The sequence below is a fragment of the Lagopus leucura genome, unplaced genomic scaffold (genome assembly GCF_019238085.1).
Source record: "Lagopus leucura isolate 7727_CA_CO unplaced genomic scaffold, USGS_WTPT01 Super-Scaffold_100024, whole genome shotgun sequence".
In the NCBI taxonomy this organism is placed as follows: domain Eukaryota; kingdom Metazoa; phylum Chordata; class Aves; order Galliformes; family Phasianidae; genus Lagopus; species Lagopus leucura.
Genome location: NW_024962276.1, coordinates 3,212,014 through 3,227,858, shown reverse-complemented (window position 1 = coordinate 3,227,858; position 15,845 = coordinate 3,212,014). Strand labels below are relative to the sequence as shown.

General features: G+C 51.1%; 1 protein-coding gene across 2 annotated transcripts in view; it reads right to left on the bottom strand.

The window, feature by feature from the left end:
• Positions 1-599: 599 nt before the first annotated feature.
• The window catches only part of ATP2A3 (ATPase sarcoplasmic/endoplasmic reticulum Ca2+ transporting 3), a 36,162-nt gene continuing 20,916 nt past the window's right edge, over positions 600-15,845 (bottom strand). Inside the window, exons 9-22 of one of the 2 annotated variants that reach the window (XM_042879696.1) lie at positions 15,262-15,350; positions 13,726-13,828; positions 13,284-13,415; positions 12,537-12,662; positions 11,326-11,544; positions 10,365-10,700; positions 10,074-10,294; positions 9,427-9,629; positions 9,261-9,346; positions 9,026-9,159; positions 8,681-8,798; positions 7,739-7,856; positions 6,210-6,282; positions 600-4,060 (exon numbers count right to left, since the gene is read on the bottom strand). In XM_042879696.1, coding sequence (XP_042735630.1) covers positions 3,985-4,060; positions 6,210-6,282; positions 7,739-7,856; positions 8,681-8,798; positions 9,026-9,159; positions 9,261-9,346; positions 9,427-9,629; positions 10,074-10,294; positions 10,365-10,700; positions 11,326-11,544; positions 12,537-12,662; positions 13,284-13,415; positions 13,726-13,828; positions 15,262-15,350 — 2,034 coding nt within the window. In that variant the 3' untranslated portion in view covers positions 600-3,984. The remainder of the gene's footprint in view (positions 4,061-6,209; positions 6,283-7,738; positions 7,857-8,680; positions 8,799-9,025; positions 9,160-9,260; positions 9,347-9,426; positions 9,630-10,073; positions 10,295-10,364; positions 10,701-11,325; positions 11,545-12,536; positions 12,663-13,283; positions 13,416-13,725; positions 13,829-15,261; positions 15,351-15,845) is intronic. The other variant, XM_042879697.1, reaches the window with a different exon arrangement.

Below are 15,845 nucleotides of genomic sequence, written 5' to 3'. Positions count from 1 at the left end.
TGGAGGGACTCACTGTGAACTCTGATTTGGTCCAAAGCACAATGGGGCAGGATTTTCCATGCAAAACATGACCATGAGAAGAGCTTTGGGTGATCTGGGGCCATGAGTTTCCATCTCCAGCTGTTCTGTTCCACTCCCTAGCAGAGGCCAAATGCTTTCATTATTCCTTCTTTATTAATTATTTCTTTCAGAGATCATTGCAAGGCTTATCCAAACCTACTCAGCCGGGGGGAGTTAAGGTGAGGACTATTCTGGATGCAGTCAAAATTAGCACTGTTATTTGTGTTGCAAATTAGCTGGTACTTTAAAAATTCCCAAGTTGGATCGTGACACTTCTTTCACTTCGCCTTTTGTCGTCTGATGCCAGAGACAAGCTCAGCTCCATTTCTAGTTTGGCTGCCCTGAGAACCCACAAGAAATCCCAATCTGGTGAGCACAGCTCCTTTTAGGGCTGAAGAATGCCCTCAGACACTACGTGCAGCTCCACGAGCTCCCAGCTGCACCCCAAACCTGCACAGGCGGGCAAGGGCAGGGGAGAATGGCAAAAAAAAAAAAAAAAAAAAAAAAAAAAAAGCACAAAAAACACAGAAAATCCAGAGTTTTCCAGTAAAATTGCTTTTATTTCTGTAATTTCCTAAGTATAAAACAAATCAGCCCAATATTGTGTGAACAGAGTGGTCGGCGTGCATGTGACGGCGACAAGCCTGGTGGCTGCACCGCGGGCACTGGGACGCGACATCAGAAGCGATAAGTGAGTGGAAAAATATCTCTCATATAATAAAATAGGAAACCTCATTTCTTTCAGTTCTACCCCTCGAGTAACACCCTCCCCCCGCCCCAGATATAGTGATTTATCTCTTGCTATGAAGCACAAATTCAGATTCTGGATTTGGTGTGGGCATCCCGAATCAATCCACAAGCACATCCCCAGGCTGAAGGCATGCTATGGCCTCAGTGCTCATCCTCCATTGGGTCTCACGTGCCCAACCTGAGCCCCTGTCACTGCCACTCCATGCAGATTTAGGCTCACTTCATGCCCCACACCTACCCAAAGCTGAATGGCACCGAGAGGGCAGGACCAGGGCTGGGTGCACCTTTGGCATCTGGGCTAAGAGACAGAGTCATGCTGGGTGTGGACCAAAACCACAGCAAATCCCACTGCGATGCTCTTGGTTCTGGGACCTCTCATTTGCACAAACAGCAGCACACAATAAAACCCTGTTCTGCCATTCATCCTCATCCAAGCACAAAGGAAAAAGCATCTGGTCTGTGGATATTCTCCTACTTCACTAAAATATCTATAAAGCCTCTGGAACGGAGTGAAACCCAACCAGAGGGGGTGAGAAATTAAATGACAAGGGGAAAAAGAGAGATGTGGTTCAACCGGTGAGAAGGGGAAATGGGATGCCTGCTCCGAGTTTCCTGCACTCATCACTTACTTCTGAGATGGGTCTGGAAGTTCACAAGGAGAAGGTAAACGCAGTTGGCTGCTGCCAGAAGAACAAACCTTTGGATGGGGCTCTGTTCTGAATTCTTGCCCACAATGGCTCATATTTGGTAACTCACAGTGCAGCCAAATGGCAACACAATGGCACAGCACTGCCCATGGTGGCATGGTGTAGGTCAATGGGAAAGAAACCTGGCATCACGTTAACAATAAAATGACCCAAACGCCATCTCTTCCAACAGCCTTCTGCTGGTGGGCACAGAGGATGTCTGCTACCACCACCCCAAGCTCTCTGGCATCATAGGAGACCAAGCATAAATCACAGAATCATAGAATTATATAGAACCATTTAAATGGGAAGGGATCTTTAAAGGCCATCTGGTCCAGCAGGAATTTAATAAAGAGTTAAAGTGCCATGATTTCATCTCTCTGAGATTTTTTTTCTTTTAATTCTCCATACATATTAGAGATTCCCACCCATCACTCCGTGCTCATTACTGGGACCTTTGCACACACACACATCTTGGGTCAAATGAGCAATCCCACAGCAGCCATTAGGCTCAGGGTGAGCAGCTGTACTGAGCAGGTCCTCTTTGGTGGGACAGACAGTTGGACTAACACGTCCCAGGAAGAGGCACAGGGAAGCTGAAAACCTCACCAGACCCTACTGATGGGCTGGGATGCTCTGAATCAGCTCTGATCTCTCCCAAATTATCTTCCAGCCCCAGAGAAACAGAAGAACATCTCCTCAGAAGTCCCTGAGCTGGTGCTGGATAAAATGCTGTGCTGACATTGGGTGCTGGATGAAATTCCTGCTGGGTATCACCCTGCACAGAGAACTGGGGATGATCTGTACCAAACCACGGAGAAATCCACCCTTTTTGTGAAGGGCAAACCCACACCTGCAGCCCTATGGAAGCCCTGTGGAAGGTGGAAGCAGTACCTGGGGCATGTCCTGTTCCTCTGCACCAGGCTGAGTCTCATCTGTGGGGAAAATTGCCCTTTAAGAGGAATTGGTTGTCCCCATGGAACACCAATGAACTCAGACATAATGTTTGAAAAATAAAACTTCTTCAAGACAAAGTATAATAATAATTTTTAAAAAATCAGCAACAACCTTCTTCTAACCACAGAGTAACTATAAAGATCTTCCTATAGAGCTCCATATTAAAATTCCTTGAATACATTATATATTAAATACAGTAACAACATCTCATGCAAGGTTTTCTGTACAATTAGATCAGCTCAGTAGTATAACAATTCTGTACATTCCCATTGGTCTGGGGGCTCTGCTCATCTTTGTCAATGCTGGTGATGGAGAAAAGAAAGAAGGATGGCTTCTGCTCATAGTGCCCAGGGCAAGGTGTGATCCTGCCCGTGGGAGAGAGGAACAAGAAAAGCACTGGAAGCTTTTAAGAGGCAAAAAAGTGAAAGAGCAAGATGCTATCACAAAGCCTGGCTCTAGTGCTGTTGGGTCCTCCAGGCTGGGACTTAGGAGAAAGCAAAGGTAGAGGGTAGCTAAGCATCACCAGGATGGATCGTGGGGAGAAAGAAGGAAAACAGGAGGGAGCATGTGGGGAGCTGGGATGGATGACCCACCCTGCAGCTCCATGGACTGAATCCCAAAACTGCCCTGATCCACCACCTCCCACTGCAGCCTGCACCATCCTCCTGGAGGAAACAACCAAGCTGGTGTCCCACCAAGGGGCGCTGCTGGGGGACCTTCTGTACAAGCATATATTCATTCCCTGATGGTGGGTGTCAGGGACGTGCTGCGCAAGACAGTGGGGCTCCCCACAGCAGAAGACACGAACACACAGTTCCCCTAAGGACTTATGCTCTATGCACAGCTCCTGGCAGGGAAATAATTGAAAATAACTGAGCAGAGGAAGCGTGACCAGGAGCAAGTGGGGACACGAGGATGCCTTGTTCGTCCCCACGCTTGGCTTCAAATACCTCCAGAGGAGATGGCTGCACCTTGAGCAGTGCAGGTAGGAGCTCACAAGACATCAGATAGAGGGGAATGGACAAAACCACGCCACGATTTGGTGTGGAATGAACCTGAGAAGGCGAAGGGCCAGAGGACAGCAGCATAGGGAGACCTCCAGCTTCTGCTGCACACACACACACAACCATGGCACCAGCGGTCCTCCAGGACACCTCACCCTGATGCTGTCCCCAGCACCACCGCACCCCACAGACCCCATCTTATGCCTCAAACCCCAACCTCCCCATGGCTCCCTGCCCTGACTCAGCTCACTGTGCTGGGACAAAGCTTTGTGAGAGGGCCTCCAATGCTGCAGGAACAAATCCCCAAGGAACCACGTTCCGACCACACCGTGGCCCTGTAGCTCCATCCCCAAAGCCCTCCGCCAGCTGGCCAGCGATTGCACTGTTATGTACAGGAAAAGGAAAGCGACGAAACAAAACAAAACAAAATCAGGGTTTTTTCTTTTCGACGATTCACCCGCATTTGTCTGGTAGTGGGACACATGCATGTCCTGCTGGCTGCTCACGGTGGGCACGCATGCAAACCCTCAGTCCGAGTTACACGTTTGGGGTCCTTTAGCCTGGAGCGTCTCCTTCGTGTCATTCATTTCTTGTCCTCTTCTCCTGAAAGAAAAGAAAACAAGAAGAAAAAACATTGGCAGGGGTTTGGGAGCTGCTCATGCTGTGTCTTGATATCCGCGTGCAACTTCCAGCACAAGGACCAAGTGACCCATGGCACTTCTACAGCGCTCCTCAAACTAGAAGAGGGAGATGTAGGTTAGATGCTATGGGCAAATTCTTTACTCAGAGGTTGGTGAGGCCCTGGCACTGCTGCCCAGAGACGTGTGGGTACCTCATCCTAGAGGTGCTCAAGGCCATGGATGGGGCCCTGGGCAGCCTGAGCTGGTGTGGGCAGCCAGCCTATGGCAGGGGGTTGGAAGAGGATGATCTTTGAGGTCTCTTCCAACTCTACCATTCTATAACTCTCAGCCTGGGCTCTACAGGTGCCAGCAAGCACAGCAATGTGAGGCTCAGTCCATTTTCCTGCTTGGGAAACAGAGGCATGGCAGCAGGCTGGCTCCAGTCACTGAACGCATTGCAAAAACCATGGGAGAAAACTGATTTTGGAATGGTCACAGCCCAGCTGCAAACACATGTCCTGCCTCAGCCTGAGGACAGTGCCCTCTTCCATGGAAAGGACCAAACAACAGAACAGAAAGGAGGAAAAAAAATAGCAAACAATCCAACTTTTTCCCATCTTCTGCCAAAATTTCCTTCTAGCAATGCTTGCAAGACCCTTTATATACCAAGATGAAATGAGCTGTTACTGCAGCAGCATCCCTCAGCCACCTGATGCTAAACCTCACTGCTATCCACCTGGCACTGCATGGGCACTCCATGCAGTGAGTGGCTCTGTATCAGGCGCAGCCTTCCCCAGCTGCTCTGCACTGAAGCTGTGCAAGAGGTGGGTGCAGGGATAGGAACAGGATGGGGACTCAGTTGTACACTGACAGCAAGCATTTAACTGCAGCCTTGTGCCCATAAATCCCAGCTGAAGCTCTTGAAAATGCAAAATCCCAGCACACGCCATAGGTTCAGTAGGACCTGGACTCACAGTGCCCTTAAACTCCTGTAATTCTGTATCCAAACACACAGCTCAGCTTGGGGTCTGCCTCCTTGTGTTTGGCTTTAGTTGTAATGCACTCCCACAAAGGGTGACGATGTAGCAGAGACACAGCCCAGCACTGATCCCAGTGAGCTGCTGCGGTACAGGGCTTCTGGCAGTCACACATCCCCTGCTGAGAGCCCCAGAGAAAGGCACATCCTCCCTCCCCCTCATCCACAGAGGTGGGTATGTGATGGGGATGTTGTTTATTTACAGTGAGCGAGCACAAGGATTTTGGTCCCTGCAGATGAGGGAGGGCTCTGACTCAGGCTGGGATGGGGAATGGCGAAGCCCTAATGCCCTGGTGAAGATGCTGCTCAATGCCTTGGACAAGCTGAGGACCCTGCAGTAGCAACACTGACCCTTGAGATGGGTTTGCTTTGGGGTTTGGACCCATGTCTGGGTTTTGTGCCTTTTGAAATCCACAGATCTTCTGCAAGATCTGAGCACAAATGCCTGGAAATTGACCTTCTGCACACCCAGGGGTTTGCAAAATGCAGCATACTAAAATGCACAGAGGACAGCAAGTAATATTAGTAGAAGAGATCCTTGAGGGCAGTCAGCCCCTGCAGTGACCCAGTGTGAACATGGGGAAGGACCAGGAGACCCTGCAGAACACCTCCAACCCCCTGGCCTGGACATGTGCAGATCATTTCATGCCAAGCCAGCTCCCACTCACGCTTTTAACCAGAATGGAGACAGCAGAAAACTCAGTGTACGCCTGACAGAGCGGTGGGGTGGGGAGAGGAACGCAGAATACTGAGATCAGGGTGAAAATCCCCAGTCTCAGCTTTCTGCAGCCTCAGGGATGAGGAAAACTCAGCGTAATGGAAACACCATTTATCTCAATCTGATCAACGGAGAAACATTTCCATGCAAAACCTGAATCAGCAAAACTCACAGCTAAACATTGGCAGCCATCAACCCAGTGCCCTTGGCCATCCCTTAGATTTTGGCCTCTCTGCTGCAGGTCCCATGCTCCAGACCAACCCCAAGCCCTGCCTAGCCAAATTTGCTGGGATGCAGTGTGGGTAAGTCCCCACAGCACTCAACAAGGCTTCAGAAGAAGCACGGCCACGTGGGGATGAGACACGTGGGGATGCCCACCCTTTCTCTGGAGTCCTGCGGGTTTTCAATTGGTGCTCCCCGCTCCACGTGTTTCTTACTGTCCTGAGAATTCCTGGCAAAAAAAAAATAAAAAATCACAACACCACATTTATAAGTGGCTTTTTGCTGTTATTGTTGCTGTTTGCCAAACTCCAGAGGAATTAGGATGATGCAGGATTTTAATGATTTCTTTTAAATGTGATGACTGAAGCGTGATTTTGCTGTGATTGAGTAGCTGCATCAGAATCCCTTACTGGATAAAACAGAGTGAATGGTGGGCATGCACAGCACCGTGACTGGGGGGCTCAGGGGATCCAGCACTTGAGGGACATGGCACTGGGGACCAGAAGCAGGGAAAGCTCCAAGCTCATGTTAGACTGAAAGAGGATCATCCCTTTCCAGAAACCGCCTCCAGAAACCTCAGTTGGAGCTGGGTTGTTATAGCAAAACACAAAGTGTGGGAGACAGAAACACTCATCCCCAGAGCACAGATGGTGAAGCGAAGACCAAGGCCATGCATGGGAGCCAAGAACCCAACCAGCTCTCCTACATCCCAGCCCAGTGGCTGTGCCTGAAGATTGCTGCTATGTGATGAGATGTGCTGGGGTGATGCAAGGCATCCAGCAGTCCAACAAGAGATGCAACAATTAAATAGCATTACACCAGGAGCAACTTCCAACTGGTCTGCAAAAACATGAGCACCTCCACCTCTTGGTGGTCAGGGAAGCTGGTGGAAGCACCCTGGGACCCAATGATGGTGGTGGTTGCAAGTTGCAGATATTTCTGCCTGCAATAATTTCCAATCCAAGATTTCCAGGTTTTTTGCATTCACACTGCACTGGATGAAACCAAACTGGGCCACCATGATGCCCCGAACCTTCCCCTGGCCACACCTCCCTTTAGCTCTGAAATGCAAGAACTGGCCCTGAAGGTTTAACTCAGTACTGAGATATCACCCACAGCAGTGTCTTTTTCAAGAAATGAAAGAAAACGATGATATCACCCACTCAGAGGGCTGTCTAAACACACGTCATGATTTACAGCGCGTGGGAAACACAGACCTGCTGTAAACAGGCTCCCTGAGTAGAGTTCAGCCAATGTAAAACTAGTTTGTAAGGCACAGCTCCTACTAGGTCTTAAAACAGAGGTGCAAACATGAGACGGGGAGAGTCACAGAGGGGTGCAAAAATCAAAGGGACTTCTGTTGGAAAGCAATCTTTGATTCCTTTTGCTTTAAAGGAAGGAATCCAGTTCCCAGAGGTTGGAGAGGAGCTGGATAAACACATGTGGCAGATTTATCTGTTGTTCCTGCCTGCAGTGAGCATCTCCAGCAGACTGAGTATCAACAACTCTGCCTGGCGTGGCAGCTGGGGAGGAAGGGGTAGGAGAAAATGTCCCTTTTTCATAGCTGAGAAAGCAGAGGTGGATGGACATGCAGTGCAGACACCATGTGAATGGCCCCAAGCCATCACCAACCCGAGCACAGCACCACGGGGCCCACAGCCCAGCACTGTGCTGCCCATTCTCACCCTCCAGGTGGTTACGGGAAAGGTACTTGAGTCCTTCATCGAGTAGGATGACGGGCAGGGAGATCTTCAGGACAACCACCCACTGCGGCCAGCTCAGCGGGGTCACTTGGAAGATGAGCTGCAAGGCAGAAAAGGGTTTGATATGTTAATTGGGAAGGAGATGGGATTTCTTTTTATTGCAGAGATTTCAGAGATTAGCTTCTGTTGCAGGATACAGATTGAGAAAACACTGTCCAAAGTACAAGGAGGAAAGATTCAAACAGCTCAAAGGGCAGGATTTCTTCCAGGATTATCATCATTCCAAGAAGAATCAAAAGCGATGCACCTCACTTCTCCCTCAGTAGAAAAAGTGAAGCACAAGCTAGAATCATAGAATCATTAAGGCTGGAAAAGGCCTCTGATCTCATCTAGTCCAACTGTTCACCCACCACCACTACTGCCCACTGACCACATCCCTCAGTGCCACATCTCTGTGGTTCTTGAACATCTTTGGGGGTAGTGACACCACCACTCCCTGTGCCAGTGCCCAACCATTCTTCCAGAGAAGTTTTTCCTAATACCCAACTTGAGCCCTAGCACTGTATGCACACACTCAGTGGCATAATGAGGGACAGTGTCACCTCCTGGGCACAGCAAGACACTTTATGTCACACACCCTTAGGTATCAACTGAAACATCCCCAGTCTTGTACCACAAAGGGAGATGATGTCACCAAAAGATCTGCATCACTTCCTGGAGGCAGCCACACAGCTTTGTGCTGTCTATAAGGACAGTGTCTGACTTAGGTAAATGCTTGCCTGCAGCAGGGTGACTCCTGATCCCACAGTAGTTTGAGCCCCAGGACTTGGGGACATTTGTCCCAGAACCTCCAAACACAAATGGTACCCCAGAGTCACATGAGAGGCCCCCAAGCTGCAGGTGGAGGTGGTACAGGGTACTCACAGGCATGGGCTTGACGTAGAGGATGAAGAAATGCAGAGCCATGGACATGACGATGGCCCCCAGCAGCCAGATGTTGAGCCATGGGGGCATTCGCAGCAATGATTGGTTCTCAGAGACACTGGGAAAGCAAGGGGACATCGTGAATGCCAAAAGCCTCCTGGTCCCCACATGTGCCCAAGCTCCTTCACTTCCAGACCGTTCATCTTCACGCTTTGCCATGATGTGGATCTGGACACCCAACTGGAGTGGGTCTGCTGGGTAAAGCAAAGCCCTCAGCCCACTAAGAGTTGCCTAAAGAGACCCTACAAGACATGGGTCATGTGGAGCAATCCTGCAGCCACCCACCTGTTCAGGGCATTGCACATTTCAATTGTCACCAGCACAGACAGAGCCATCGTGGTCGGGTATCGAGACTCGAAGATTTCACAGTCAACTCCTTCAAAGATGGGGTTGTCTTCGGTGCATCGCATGAAGTTCCTCTGCCAGCACAGGAACCCACCAGTAAATATGTCTTTCCCATCAGGAACATGTGACCATCACAACCACAAACAAAAAGGGGGAGGGGAAGACCTCAACTCACCAACTGATGGAAGGAGACCTGCGGTCCCTCAGTGTCATACAAGAACCACCAGGTTGCTGCGCCCACCGTGGCCAGCCCCACGTACACTGTGACCAAGAAAGACTCCTTAGCTGGAGCCCGGCCATGGTCCCCCTGCCCAGCTTTGTGCCAGACCACAGGGGCTCACCTCCAATGGCCAGGTAACGGAAGAAGAGCCATCCACTGATAAGAGGCTCCTTGGGGTTGCGCGGCAGCTTGTCCATGATGTCCAGATCAGGGGGGTTGAATCCCAGCGCGGTGGCTGGCAGCCCATCCGTCACCAGGTTCACCCACAGCAGCTGCACTGGGATGAGGGCTTCGGGCAGGCCCAGAATGGCTGTCAGGAAGATGCTGCAGGGGGAAAAGCCAGAGGTGTTGAGTTAGAAAGTGTCTGTGTCGTGAAAGGGAAAAGTGAGCAGGAACACTGGGTTCTAGTGCGCCAAACTCAGTTTAGGGAAATGACTTTTTACATGGTCTAAGATGGGAATGGCTTTAAATTAAAAGAAAACAGGTTTAGATCAGACATTAGGAGGAAATTATTTACTCAGAGGGTGCTGAGACCCTGGCACAGCTGCCCAGGAAAGTGTGGGTGTCCCATCCCTGGAGATGCCCATGGCCAGGTTGGATGGGCAGCCTGATCTGGTGGGGGACAACCAGCCCACAACAGTGGGTTAGAACTGGATCATCTTTTAAGATCCCTTCCAACCCAACCATTCTACGATTCTGTGACACGAGCTGGTAACAAATATCAGTACCAAGATACCCCACAGCTGCTGCCCACAACACGGTTCTCACCACACAACCTCCCCAACGTTGGAGGAGATGAGATAGCGGATGAACTGCTTCATGTTGTTGTAGATGGCCCTGCCCTCCTCCACGGCGGACACAATGGTGGAGAAGTTGTCGTCAGAGAGCACCATCTCAGCAGCTGACTTGGCAACAGCCGTGCCGGACCCCATGGCGATGCCAATCTCGGCTTTCTTCAGGGCTGGGGCATCGTTGACGCCGTCGCCCGTCTGCACGAAGTCATGATTAAAGCGTTGTGAGGGCAGGGTCCGGGCAGGGAGGAGGAGGCCGGGGACTCACCATGGCGGTGATCTCATTGAAGGACTGCAGGTACTCAACGATGCGGGACTTGTGCGCCGGCTCAACGCGGGCGAAGCAGCGAGCCTCGCGACACGCCTGCCGCTGTGCCTCTGGGGACAGCTCATCGAACTCCCGGCCCGTGTAGGCCTTGCCAGCCACATCCTCGCTCTCCGTGAAGATGCCGATGCGGCGGCAGATGGCCACCGCCGTGCCTTTGTTGTCGCCCGTGATCATGATGACGCGGATGCCGGCCTTGCGGCACATCTCAATGGAGGAAGTGACCTCCTTGCGGGGAGGGTCCAGCATCCCCACGCAGCCCACAAAGGTCAGATTGGTCTGAGGGGACAGCATAGACCACGTTGACCCCAAGAATACAATCACATCCTCCCTATCGTGTGACCACTGTGGGCATAGCAATTCCAGGGCACTTGGGGAGAAAACTTTTATGATTTTTCCCATTAGTGGTTCAGGGGAGCCATCACTGGCTCCCCACAACCTCGGTACAAAGGGATGTTCCCATCTCCTCCAGTGCTCCTCACACATCTCTACTTCACTCACATCCACCACATCCCTCCTGGAGGTCCCGGTCTTGGCAATCACCCCATGAGGATGTACACCAATGGGATTGGGTCCTTGTCTTTAGGGTAGGACACCAGAAGGACAGAGCCGTTGGTTTTGGAGATGGACACCAGTGGGACAGAGCCCTTGGTTTTGGGGATGGACACCAGTGGGACAGAGCCCTTGGTTTTGGGGATGGACACCAGTGGGACAGAGTCCTTGGCTTTGGGGATGGACACCAGTGGGACATAGCCCTTGGCTTTGGGGTCAGCCTCATTGCATGCAGCTCTGCTATGGGAATTGGAGAGAATGAACAGAGCTATTGCACCACCCAGAGAAATCAAGGGAGAAATACCACTGGGGCAGCTGGAAACTTGAGAAATAAAGAGAAAAGCTGTAGTACCTCATAATGGGCAAAGGTGGTGGAGTCGTGCAACTGCATGGTCTCCCTGTGGACGGGTGCATCATGGGTGGCCAATGCCAGGCAGCGCAGCGTGTCGATGCCCATGCCCCAGTCCCGGATCCGGCTCAGGATCTTCTCCTTCACAGGTGTGGTCAGTGGAACCTTGGCTGTGCCCACACGGACATGGGTGCAGCGCTCGATCACACTCTCTGGGGCACCCTGGAAAGTAGCGGGAGGTGAGGAGCTGCTTTCTGGGGGTCATTCCTGGTCTGCTGCCCTCATCACCCCAGCACAAAGATCTTTGGTGCACAAGAGACAAATCTGGCTGCATGCAGTGCAACATCCTCTGTGCATGAGCTCAGGAGCAATGAGTGAGGGATGTATGCTATGGGAATATGAACCTGGAGACTGAGCATCTCCTGCTAGCACTGAGCCAGAGGAAGTGACAGCACAAAGTCTGGGAGGAGGAGAAGGGAATCTTCCCAAAATGTGAGCACGAGCACATCCTGGCAGCACAGCGCACTAGGTGGCAGCCTTGACACGAGAGACTGTGGCTGGGAAGGATGAAGCGGTCTCAGGTAGGTGGGCATGGAATCTGCTCCACGGGGATCTGCCTCATTCCTGCCTGCCTGAGGGGCTCCCACCCCACTGTCCCCCAAAGGGAAAGGGGGGTCCTACAAAAAAAAAATGTGCTGCTACCTGTAGGATGTTCACAATGCCTTTGTGATTTAGGAACACATGGCCTTGAGCATTGTAGCTTCTCACCCCGTCCCTTTATGACCCTGATCTTCCCCTTTAATTTGACATTTGCGATCCCTCTATTGCTTCTCTGAAAATAGCTTGCAAGGATGGCAGCTCTGGGTGGCCTCTACTCGACCTGGAGGACAGAGTTCACCCAGAAGCTCTGTGGGTGGGAACACGGGGACAAAATTCCTCTCAGAGTCAGTGGAGAAATTCCTGCAGCATCTCCTTCACTTCTTTCTCTTGGGAAGAAAATACCCTATAAATACTATTTTATTTCTGTTTACAGTGGAAAGCCAAACCATTTAGGCATTGCTATTGGCCGTGGTGTCCAGGCATAATATGTAGAGCCTGAATTTGGGGCACAGGAAGATCCTGTGTTCCCAACACCAGGATGCTCAGCACAATCCAAGGCAGGAGACAAACCCAAAAGCATCACTGCACCATTAAGCACCAAGTCCTCACCATACCTTGACAAACATCTTGCTGCCAGCAGAGTTGTGACCGGGGCCAGTGGGCGTGCAGTACACCGACATGGACTTGCGATCGCGGGAGAACTCAAGGGTGCACTCCTTCCTCATCAGATGTTTGATCACCTGTGAGACAGCACTGCTGTTAATAATTGCAGGAGCAAAATGCACAAAAAGACAGCAGCTGGTCCTTGTCACCCTCTTGTGTCCCCATATCAGCATCACAGCAGCTGAGCAAGCTCCTGGGAGGATGTATCTTGTCCCAGAAAAGACATCTGCAGGGCAGCCAAGGCCAATTTGAATTATTTTCCATTGAGGGAAGCAGGGATGCTGTCCACCTTGTTCACTGCATGACCAAAGTATTTTGCAATTATTATTTTTTGTTGCTAGGACGGTGTTGAATATGAAAAATCTAATGGCACGACACCAAATCCAGATGGGAGACGAAGTGCATTTTAACCAGGAGAGGGAGACACGGCAGAGCCACAGCAGTAGAGCAGTCAGTGCTGGAGATTCATACACCAGAAACAGAGGTGTTTCCATGAGATAGCCTGGGTCAAGCAGGAACTGCAGTGCTGGGAGGTGGGTTTGATGCACGCTGCAAGAGGATGGTTCAGGGCTCCTGCGGTCAGCACAGACCTGAAGATATTCTAAGGTTCAGCCCCTTATGAACTAAGAAATTGCATCCTTGTGCCACACCAGCACCTTTATCACCACCCCCAAGCCCTTCTCATCCCTTTCACTCACTGAATTGCAGGCGTTGGCTCGCTCCACCTTAGAGAGCTTGCTGGTGTCCGTGTCGAAGACGTTCATCTTTTCCACCAAGCACGTCAGGGCAGTTTCAGTGGCTTCCCCTACCTTCTCGTAGACTTTTTTTGACTGGAAAGCAGGAAATAACAGAGCTCAAGCGTTGGAGCACATCCCCTCAATGCATCTCTAACCCAGGATGTTCCACACGGTGGGACTGGATGAAGCCATGGGTTAAACCCAATGGACCACATATCACACGCAGCACAACATCCCTACTAGAGACAGGCTGCATTCAAGGTACAGAAAGGTACAGAAAAGTACAGAAACCCTTTTCCCAGAGGGGATAAAACAGGCAAATATCCACTGATTTTGCCCCCAGGAAGGCCCAAAGGGAAAGGAAAAGCCCATTGGGAGCCTGCAGCAACCCGTCCCCACATACCTCATTGTAGTCCAGTGAGGAGTCGTTGCAGAGAGCACAGATAGTAGCCAGCTCCACCAGCCCATCGTACTGCCCACACTGCACCGGCTGCTCGTCCTTCAGGCTGTGGGAGGGAAACAACTGTTTGGAGTCTGGCCCTTCACACGGCTACACGAGAAATAGAGCTTAGCTTTTCCCCATGTAGCCCTTGGGAAATTTGATGCAAAGAGGGGGAAAGAGCCTGGTTCAGGCTCATGGAGCGGTGATAAAAGCTTGGGGTCATTTTATGCTTTAAGAAATGGGGCAGGGCAGCGTGCAGATGAAATAACACATGGTGCAAATGAGCTCCTGAAGTGCTCCAGAATAAAAATGGCAGCAGAGAAACCACGATAACTGGAAATGGTGTTCTATAGGCCTTCTGCTCCCCTTGGGTCATCAAAGCAGGGGCTGTGAACAGCTGGATATAGAATCAATGAGGTTGGAAACGGTCAGTAAGATCACCCAGTCTAACCATCAACCCATCCCCGCTGTAACACTAAATCATGAGCCTCAGTGCCACTCCACCCTTTTATCGAACACCTCCAACGGTGTTTATGAAGGTGATGAAAGAAAAGGGGCAGAGAACTTTTGCCCCACAAAAGGGGCAAAGGCACCCCAGGGTCTCCACGTGCTCAATGTCCAGAGGAGCTGCAGGACCAGGTTCCTCTCCCCAGCCACCCACTGCCCCATGCTGGAAATGGCCAGGCATATTTTGGGATGAAACAAAACTGATCCAGACCCCAGGAGAGGTAACTGCAGGTTAGAGCTGTGCAAACTCAGCCACTCACCCGCTTGCTGGAAAAATAATTTGTCAGGCATTTATTAGGATCAGTTTATTCCACTGCAGCTTCCCAATGGAAAGAACATTTTGGAGCCCTTGTTACAGCTCAGGAGCGGAAAGCAGGGAGCGGCCAAGAAAATCTGAAAAATCTGTTTGCACAGGGATGAAAGCACTTCAGGCTGCGTTTTGGTGTTTGAGAAGGCAGAAATACTGGGGATGGCTTTTGCAGTGTGTGATGCCCTGAACAGAGCTGGGAAGGGACCGTGCTGGGAAAGGCATAGGTAGAAACACTGCTGGCTGGGTGCTGCAAATGAACCTGAGAAAGGGAGACTGCAGCCTCAGGAGGGAGCAGACAAGCACAGCCCATCAGTCCTTACTGAGCTGAAAAGCACCCACTAATGCCAGCTTATGACCTATCTCACATTTTAATGGAGACTCTTAGTGAAAGATCAAATTGGCTTTATAAATATTCATGAAATTAACTCTGAAGCTGCCATGAAGTGCAGTCACTGCATGGATGAGCAAAGGGGACCGTGGCAAGGACAAGTCAGGGAACATCTCCCTGCAGTGACACACGATGGGAAGAGAAAAGAAGCATTTGCTCCCCTCCATGTGCAATACTCAATGCAGCCACAAACTGATACCCAAAGTCCCAATTTGTCCACAGCTACAGGGGTGAAACTGGGTCTCCCTGTGCAGCCACCAGCTGCACCCTGCAGCACAGGGACCGTACTCACATCTGTCCCTCGGGGGCGTAGGTGGAGCCGGTGATGCTGAACTCATGCAGGCTGCACTGGGTACCCTCCACCTTCTCCATGATGAACATCTGCAAGGGGACAGATGGACACGGAGAGTTAGGCAGCGATTTTCTGGCATGCACCACTCCCAGCTTCCACATGTGCCTCCTCCAGCTCCTTTTCTTCCATTGCAGAGGAGCGGTGCCTGGGCAGTTTCTAAGCAGCTGTTGGTATTGTCCTTGGAGCAGGGCTGGGGTTCTGCTGCCCAGCAGGAGGGACAGGATCCGACCAGCCACAGGACCCCATGCCCCCTTTCCCAGACGGCTCCCAGCCACCAGCTTGCACTGCGCGTTCCCCAGGTTACAGCTTGGTTAATTAAGCCCCAGAGAGTTGTAAAAGTCCCACATGCTCTAATTTGGAGCAATTTTTGCCTTTCAAACACCTTCCAGGCCCATTCTTGCCATTACAGTGAGAGCAACGAGACCAAAAGGAATTAACATGCAATAAAAATCCTCCTCTTTCCACCTCCCCTCGGCTCCTCTTGGCACAGTCCCCTAGCCCATCAGCATCACCGTCAGCTCCTG